The 9,590-nt window shown below is 43.5% G+C and overlaps 1 protein-coding gene across 1 annotated transcript; it reads left to right on the top strand.

Moving 5' to 3' along the window:
- The first annotated feature begins 5,409 nt into the window (after positions 1–5,409).
- Positions 5,410–9,338, top strand: LOC106814925 (methylthioribose kinase-like). Its single transcript, XM_014819308.1, has 5 exons — positions 5,410–5,433; positions 5,963–6,114; positions 7,376–7,547; positions 8,474–8,621; positions 9,232–9,338. Exons 1-5 carry the CDS (start codon positions 5,410–5,412, stop codon positions 9,336–9,338), a joined length of 603 nt encoding a protein of 200 aa, XP_014674794.1.
- Positions 9,339–9,590: the final 252 nt, after the last annotated feature.

Genomic DNA, 9,590 nt, shown 5'->3' with positions numbered 1-9,590 from the left:
TCAAAATGGATTTGCGCGCCTGACTGCACTGTCAGCGGAAAACATTGCCGTGCTTCTGTTTCTCAAGAAAAACATGAGAAATTAAATCATGTCATATAATACAATATATGATGATATTAAAACCATCAAATTGTTAATATATCATGCATGGTATACACTTCCCAATACGTATTGGAAAATATTGCAATACGGTTTTGTCGTATTGCAATATATTGCAATACGGTTTTTGGTCGCAATACTCACCCCTAATGATGACATCAGAAAAAAAGGAGGGTCAAACAAACTAAGATTTTATAGACAACTTAAAACAAAATATTAAAGTGTGTACCGCGAGTTTTTTGGCTCAGAAAAACGAAATATAGCAGAATATAGTCTCACCTGACAGTGAAAATATCACTGATTATACCAACATTCAAAACACCAAGAGACCTCTAGACAATTGCTGTTACTCAAGCAATAACGGTAGGTATCATGAAAGTGGGGAAAACACTAGAAAATTCTCGCGGTACACACTTTAACCTGAACCATACCTATTAAATTTATATTCCAAACAAGCAAGAAAGGCATTAACTAAACTAAGACGTAGCGATCACAACCTAAGGATTGAACAAGGCTGTCACCAAGCCAGCCCTTGTGTGAAGAAAGATCAGCTAAGCATTATCAAAACGCACACCTTTTTTCTTTTTCTTTTTTTTCGTGTTTTATTTTTAAAATTAATTCAACTTATAAACTCGAAGATAAACGCAAACGGTTGTAAACATCACGGACATTGCCGGAAGTCGGTTTACATGTTTATAACGACAGTCGCAAAGCGCTCTAGAACAACGAATGTGATTGGTTGTATTTTTAGATAAAGTTTTAATAGTCTGCTTTGAAAAATTGAGTGTTGTTCCTTTTTGATTAAACATGCTAAATGTGTGATTCAAGTTATCCACATGTTCAAAACTGATATTTTGTTAGATGAAAAAAAAATCAGCTAAAAAATGTCAAAATTAATAGTACAAATGCAGAGCTAATTTTTAGCCCAAAATGCTGGAAATGGCATTTCATGAAGTCTAGTTTTCAAAATTTTTCCGGGGGGCATGCCACCGAACACCCCTAGTTTGCCTCGTGACCTGCGGGCACTCCGATGCAAATCACACACCTCGGCGAGCCAAGGTGTGCGATTTTTCACTCGCTTGCTTTTTCCAAAACACAAGGACTGAACATAAAAGGTATCTCCACACAAGCACACCCGAACATGTAGACACCTTGCTGAATTTGTAAAAAGACCCCCCTCAAACAAAAATTTAAGCCTACCTACCTACCCAAACTTTTCAGCCTGGGTCGGGTGAGGGCAAACAACGATTTTTTTAATTGTGGGCTAGATTTGTTACACAATGGACATGAGTGTAATATACAGCATACACACACGTGCTCAGCCTTAAGATCTCGGGTGTTGAAAGTTTCACGCCGTCATCTCGTCTACTTATTTTATTGTTACCTGACAATGTCGCCTCTTTGAAATTTTCCTAGAAATTTCAAATTTTTTAGACAAATTTAGGCCCACGGTTTTAGATTTTAAAGTGTAGGGGTTGGGGTAGAAATTATAGTTTAGGAACGCGGTTAAGGTTACAATCAATATAGGTCATTTGGATTTACATTTTTATGCTGGCCACCCTTGACACCTACGAGCGAGTCGGTAGGGGGGGAGATCGCAGGGGTGGAATGTCCATAATCCTGTAGGCCAAAGTAAGCCGCCACAATTTCATATACGTGGCACAATGCACCATGCATCTCTACATTCACAGCATATGCCCGCACCCGTGAGCATCACTACCATAGACTTTCGCTACCATAGGCTTGGGCCTGACCACACCTGTCTTCTTCCACGAGATGCTCTATGTTGCCCTCTCACAAGTAGGCAAACCCAGGGCGATGTACATTCACACACAGCATACGATCGAAGACCAAAAACATACTTTACAAAAAAGTCCTTGATCCTTAGGTGAGCTACAACACTAATACATTCATTCTGATTCATGAATTCCCACCGTCCGAATTGGACGGGTACTTTGCGAGTAGTGCTCATAGGGTCTATGTCCCCCAAGGTACTGCCGGTACGTACCCTGGGTACGGTCCGGTATACCAGAACGTAACCTGGTCACTATTTGATATGGTTAGGGTTAGGATTAGGGTTAGGGTTAGGGTTAGGATTAGGGTTCGGGTTAGGGAGTAGGCGACTCCCTAGACTCGTTAGTGGAGTAGGCGAGGTACGGTCAGCATGGGTTTGGGTTAGGGTTAGAGAGTAGGCGTAGGCGACTCCCTAGACTCGTTAGTGGAGTAGGCGTGGTACGGTCCGGCATATTAGATAGCACCAGGGTAAGTTCCGGTATACCGGACCGTACCCAAGGATGTTCCGGCAGTACCCCGGGGGACATAGACCCTCTCAGCCTAAGTAGTCCGACCAGGCTGTGTGACTAACGTCAATATACACAGGGTCTTGTTATAGGGTCTTCTAATGCTAGCAAAGACCGTTTCTTGGAGCTATACCTTAGTACCTAGTAGTACTAGTAGTAAGTACCGTTATCAAAGTGCAAATTACGAAATGGTAATTTTTACTTATATTAACATATGCGCTTACCGTTGTTCTACGTGTTTCCTCTTCCTACTTTTCGGCTTCTTGTTGAAGGCTTCATTGCTGTTAATAGCAAAACATAGAACAGTGTTAAAGTTAATCGAGAATTATATTATTATTATTGTTATTTCTTCTGATTATTTCTTTTAAGCGTGTGTTATACAGGGAGCAACAAACCCGCTTGCCCGATGGCCTGGGGCAACCAAAATTCGTCCCCGGGCAAGTAGCTTGAAATTGCACTTGCCCGTTCAGCAAGCAAATTTTTTTTATTGAATGTCTAGTCTAGACACAATGATATTTTTTTGTTTCCACCCGTCCATTGCATTGTTTTGCACAGACAAGCTTGCTGCAACGAGATTTGAATGAAAAAAATACGCGGCCAGCGTGGTGCCAAATATACGCGGCTTAGTTGGCGCGAAATATGATTCCGCGCTAAGCAAGCCGCGTATTTAAGTACGGTACTGAATAAGCCGCGTATATTTTAGCGTGTGAACGCTCAAGTACGGAACTGAAATCCTCGTGTGAACGCAGCTATACACAATATGCACAGAGCAACATGTAAACTCGGCCCCCAGGCCAGGCATAGTCGTTACGTGATCAGCTACCTCAAATGTTTGCCCCTCTACTGCAACCTGTGATCAAGGATTTTCTTTGCTGATGTACACAAAAACAGATACACTGTATACGTAAAACCAGCCGCGATTTTAACCTATTCCTATGATCTAACTTCAGTAATAGCTATCGCTCTTACAATTAGGGGTAGGGGTAGAGTGAGGGTAGCACCTGCTGCACAAATAACTCTTCGCTAACTCCACGTGCACCTATGTTAATAGCAGGTGCTATACCAAGTTAACAGCACCATGTGCACCTGCACAGCTCACTTCTTACTTTCTCTAGTTGTTAAATATACTTACAGATGCGCCTCGTCCTCTTCACTCCTAGTGCAGTCCCAGTTCCTTCTGAAAAATCCAAATAGATACACTAAATTATTACCCCTGCAATTTGCTGCAAATCTATCTATCCCAGCAAAGAAACTTATTATTTACTAGCTGAAACCCGCGCTATGCGCGGGCTTAGTGACGGTGATGCATGTGTTACCAGTAGGCTACAGTAGTGTTATGTGTAAGGTGTGATATGGAGAGTTTAGTTGTTGCACATGTTTTTTTTATGGTTGAGATGTCAATACAAATTAGTGCTGTTGATCTTGATCTTGATCTTGATACACCGACAGTAACCAATTCTGGCGCGGCGTCGGCGGGAGTCGAGAGAGGGCTGCCTGTGTTTAGTCACAGTTTAAGCTTGTTTTGAAGGCCTCAACTGATTTTGCACGTACGATATTGTCCTCCAGCTGCCACTGGATCCAATCCACGATTGTCTGCACGAAAAATGTTTGCACGTGTTTGTAGATGTCAGGGTGCAGGGAAAAAATGTAAAATTTATTTTTCGGGCGCTACTTTTCAAGCTCGCGTGCATGAAAATAGCACTCTAAAATTTGGTTTGCATTGAACTCTATGCAAATTTACGGGGGCTCTTTTTGGCATTTCCAGGGCTCTTTTTGGCATTTCGGGGGCTAAATTGCCCCGAGCCCTCGTGTATTTTTTTGTGGATTTAGCACATACGATATTGTCCTCCAGCTGCCACTGGTTCCAATCCACGATTGCCTGCACGAAAAATGAATGTTTCTAGACGTCAGGATGGCTCCCTCATTTTAAGTGTGACGTCGATAATCTCGAACGAGTTCAACGCCGATCAATCCGATTCATATGCAATGACCATAGGGCTCGCTACCCGGGTTGCGTCGAATGCATGACGTCCACCATGAAAATCCCACCACTGCAGAGTTGTCGGAAGGAAATACGACTCACACAGTTTTTCAGGGTAGTGGAGGGGTTGGCGCCTGATATCCGGCAGGACAACTTCTTCCAACCAGTTCGAGGAAAAACAAAGACTCATCAGACTTAAAGCCTCACAATGTGCATCCAAACGCTAATTTCTACAGTACTAGACTAGCAAATACTTCGTGGCATGAATAATCACACTACCTTATGACAAAATAAACTCTAGCTCCTCCAATTTCACTGCGCGTTGTCTTATAAAAGGTATTTTGAAAATACCTCCAATGTTGTTGAAATTCTCCGATGTTGCTGACAGTTTCCCCAATCTCCAAGCAACCGTGCAGCGGTGGCGCGGTACAGCGGTACGGGCGCAGCAAAGATAAAAACATGTGACGTCACCAAACCAAGTCGATGTTATGTTGTTTGAAACAAGTTAGCATTGGCGCCTGATTACCTGATTTCGCACCTCTTTCTTGTTGGGAACGCGCAGTCAAATGGGAGGAACTAGAGTTTATTTTGTCATAAGGTAGTGTGATTATGCATGCCACAAAGTAGTTGCTAGTCTAGTACTGGAGAAATTTCAGCGTTTGGATGCGCATTGTGAGGCTTTAAAAAATTTGACAATTTTGTATCAGCAAACACTGTTGAACGTCTGGCTAGAAACAACAGTAGATGCCACAACATTATCCCTAGCAAGAGCCCCCCACACTGCAGTGCCATATTCCATACCAGACCTGATTAGGCAAAAAAAAAAAACCTGTGTTTTCGGTTTCCCGACCCTACCTAGTTTTTACACTCGACCCTACAACTTTTTATCCATATTTTTCAAAATAAAATTTAAACTGTGGAAATCCGATAGAAATTGAGTAAGTTGATCAACCCATACGCACGCTGATGGCCCCGATAGCGTTTATAGCGCATGGGAGAAAACTCGCGCAAGCCACGTGAAATACCGCCATGTCACGCGAGATCGTCGCACGTGTAAACAAGACAATAATGGCTTTCTAACACCGATTACAAAAAAAAGATTTGGAAAAAAAAAGTTAAAGCCTACCTACCCTACCTATTTTTTTCAGCATTTTTTTGGCCTTAGGGAGAAGCATGCATTTCTCTTACATACGGCTGGACAGCATCTTAGGTTTCGGCGCAGGACGCCTAAGATGGAGCTTGCCATTTTCACAATGATGTGATATAACAAATTAACAGATCATCTAATAATCAGATGATCTGAACCTGATCAAAAATTGCTTTCGACACGTGCCATCTTCAAAGGATCCCTTTAAGTTTAGCTTCATTGTCTCTGTCATCCGTATTGGAATTCTCTCCCTTCTTCTTGAGGTAGTATGAAACTTGAGGCTCTTTCTACTGTGATCCGCAGTGTTGATTCGTCTATTAAATGGATCAACTTCCGATATAGTACCTCGAGCTTTGCAGACTAATATTTACGAGCTTACGAGGTGACGGTACACAGTCTGAGTAATACTAATACTGTTGCTGAAACTTTGTGTAGTTCGTCCCAGCTATTGATGAAGACCTGACAAGCTACCGCGCCGTGTCTGAGGCGTTGAGCTCCGCGGAATGCAGTGTGGAGGCTCTTCCATCGATCGCTCGTACGCTGGCTGCGCTGCATTCCAAGACAAGACACCCAGGGGACGAACTAAAGTAAGGTTCACTAGAAAGGCCCAATCCTAGTTGAGCACCCAGGATTAGTGTGGCACGGATGTGAAAACACATTTGGGGGATCCCAATCTAGGATTTTACATTCAGACGTACTTATATATATATTATATACGCTTCTATCCTATAATAGCTATATTTCTCAACTGAATATGATATAAATATCAAGAGCGTATAAAGAAGGAGAGCGTACAACGATGAAATGGTGAAGCCATGTTGCAGTATTAGTTGAATTAAGAAACTTTGCTCGTTTATTTTGACGATTCTTTGCGGTATTATTGATCAGCTGTCCTACCTTGTTAATATAAAACAAACCACTTGTCCCTACGATGCTCCTACGCTGAGATAATGAGCGGTAAAAATCTGGTATTTTCGCCGAAAACCGACTCAAGATCAGTGTTTACTGCGACTGTCTCTCTATGTCGTCTGTCTATTAAGTAGACTAATACTGCAACATGGTGTCAGCATTTTACCGTTGTACGCTCTCCTTCTTTATACGCTCTTAATAATATATATATATATATATATATATATACATATAGAGGTATGTATATGACATCTGCCCATTTATAATAGAAGATGACTTAAGGGACATGAGGTGCGGGAGCGCGGTTCGAATTCCCTGACCATTTCACCTTTCCCATGAGGATCCCACCCATGCAATCACCATCGTATCATGTGCACCGTACATTAGGGGTGTAACGATTCACCGATACATCGGTGGATCACGCGTTACAGCGACCCAGGATGCGATAATCGCAGCATCCGTATCACGATACAAACGATACAGATGTTAAACTGTGTCTAAAGCAGGCTAAACTAACATGCATTTAACGTGCACCAGCAGGCCGGCATACAGGCACTAACCAGGGTGCGAAATTAACGCGAGTCCGGAGTCAAATACTCCCGGATTTACTGTCGGACTCTCTGATTTGACATAGGCAGGAGACCGTGTGACTCCCTGAAAATTCTGCTATACTGACTAGTTCGTTCTAGAGCATGGCCTCGCAGAATTACCGTATTTTTTCAACAAATGTCCAAAGAAAATTTGGCAGACGTGAATCTTCAAATGCGCACATGCGTTATTGTTGTTATGCTTTAGTTTTGAACTTCAGACTGCGGACTCCCTCATTCTGAGGGTAGGGAGTTGCACTCCCTTGTTCAAAAGTTAATTTCTACTCCTGCTAACTATTTAATGATGTGCATTTAACTCCTTTGTAATTGAATTCTTTCGACCCGATCGTAGGCGCGACGACAGGAAGAGAGAACTTGCCGCTCGAGTCTTCGCGACGGAGCCGGGCGCGCGCGCTTCAAACACGGACGAGCTGTCGTCGGCGTTCAAAGCGTGCGACGAGACAGTCACGCACGGTAACTTCTCGGACGACAGCGTACTGGTGGACGGCTCGGGGGACGTGAAGGTAGGGAGCGGGGTGTCGGTCACGGGATAACCTACCGATAGATTTAGGAAGCATGCGTGTGTGTGATTACGTGTAGCGATGATGTACATCTGACCTGAACAGCCAACAGGCCAGATAGCACCAACTTAGGGCCAACATCTTAGTTCCACACATGCCAACATTGCCTGCTAAGATCTCGAGATGCCACGTTAGAACGAAGTGGTTCTAAAGTCTAAAACGGTAACTAAACGTCATCGGAAAAAAATCTTTAAACAAACTGAACGTAACGTGCAAGTTGAGCCTAATGCAGTGAGAGAAGCGAAGCAAAGCACAGAACCAATCGCACATGCAATCCTCCCATCAATGTTATGTCCTGTGTTGTGTGTACTGCGTTGTGTGTTCTGTGTTGTGTGTTCTGTGTTGTGAGTTCTGTGTTGTGTGTACTGTGTTGTGTGTTCTGTGTTGTGTGTACTGTGTTGTGACTTGCGAGTTCTGTGTTGTGAGTTCTGTGTTGTGTGTACTGTGGTGTGAGTTCTGTGTTGTGTGTTCTGTGTTGTGTGTTCTGTGTTGTGTGTTCTGTGTTGTGTGTTCTGTGTTGTGTGTTCTGTGTTCTGTGTTGTGTGTTCTATGTTGTGTGTACTGCGTTGTGTGTTGTGTGTTGTGTGTTCTGTGTTGTGTGTACTGTGTTGTGTGTTCTGTGTTGTGTGTTCTGTGTTGTGTGTACTGTGTTGTGTGTTCTGTGTTGTGTGTTCTGTGTTGTGTGTACTGTGTTGTGACTTGCGAGTTCTGTGTTGTGTGTACTGTGGTGTGAGTTCTGTGTTGTGTGTTTTGTGTTGTGTGTTCTGCGTTGTGTGTCCTGCGTTGTGCTGACTGCATTGTGTGTACTGCTGCGCGTATATCGCCGACCTTCGTCATGTGTTCCATCGTCTTGATCTTGCGGATTACAGGTGGTCGACTGGTCACACAGCTGCACGGGACCGCGGAGTTTCGACGTCGGATGTTTCGTCGCGAGTCTGTTCCTGCTGTACTACCGGCACGAGGCAGCCAATGAGCGGCAGGCGATGTACAGCCTCGTGGACGGATGCAAACACTTCGGTAAGTTCTGCGCGAGTCGTGCGGCGGAGTCGTGCAGCGAAGTCGTGAGGCGGAGTTGCTCGCGGCAACGGAATACAATTGCGTGGGCGAAGAGAAGCGGAACCTCGGATGAGATGCGAAATCGGACGGAACATGAGCGTGGAATAGCCAACGTGAAGTAGAGGCAGCGAGGAGAAATGTGGTAAAGGGAGGAAAAATAGTACGGTGAAGGTAGAGGGATGGTATATCTTCCCGTGAAGTGACGAAAAAAAACTAATTGCGAGACGGGTGCCACGCGCTATTAAATGATATGTTTTTGCACCGTCCATTTGCATGCGCACACGTACATAAACGTGATTATATAATATGTTTTTGCTTCGTCCATTTGCATGCGCACACGTACATAAACGTGATTATATAATATGTTTTTGTCTTGCCCATTTGTATGTGCACAGTGCACACGTACATAAACGTGATGATATATAATATGTTTTTGTCTTGCCCATTTGTATGTGCACACGCACATAAACGTGATTATATAATATGTTTTTGTCTTGCCCATTTGTATGCGCACACGCACATGAACACGATGTTACATGATACATATTTGTCTTACCGATTTTCTCGCTAGTGCAAACGTACGTCGAGTCGCTGCCGCAGGAATGGCGGCCAGCGGATGGGAGCCAGTTCTACAGTGACGTCGCGGGATACGCAGGAGTCTGGCTCGCTTACAGGTGAGAGCTTCACCACATCAATGCTACGCGTACACGTATGAACGAGAGCTAGCACTGCGGGGTTCGTAGCGGGTCTTCCAAAGTCTTATAAGTACTTATTTTGCCAAAAATAAAATAAGGGCCCTTATTAGTACTTATTTTTGGTGAAATCTTAGAAAAGTACTTAATAGTCCTTATTTTTTGCCAAAGGACCATTTTTCAACATTTTCTGTGTTGAATTTCGCTGAAATCTGCTGCAATTGTGTATATAAATATT

This window comes from Priapulus caudatus, unplaced genomic scaffold (assembly GCF_000485595.1).
Source record: "Priapulus caudatus unplaced genomic scaffold, Priapulus_caudatus-5.0.1 Scaffold1006, whole genome shotgun sequence".
Lineage (NCBI taxonomy): Eukaryota > Metazoa > Priapulida > Priapulimorpha > Priapulimorphida > Priapulidae > Priapulus > Priapulus caudatus.
Note: the sequence above shows the minus strand (reverse complement) of the source record. Positions and strands in the feature narration are given on the sequence as shown.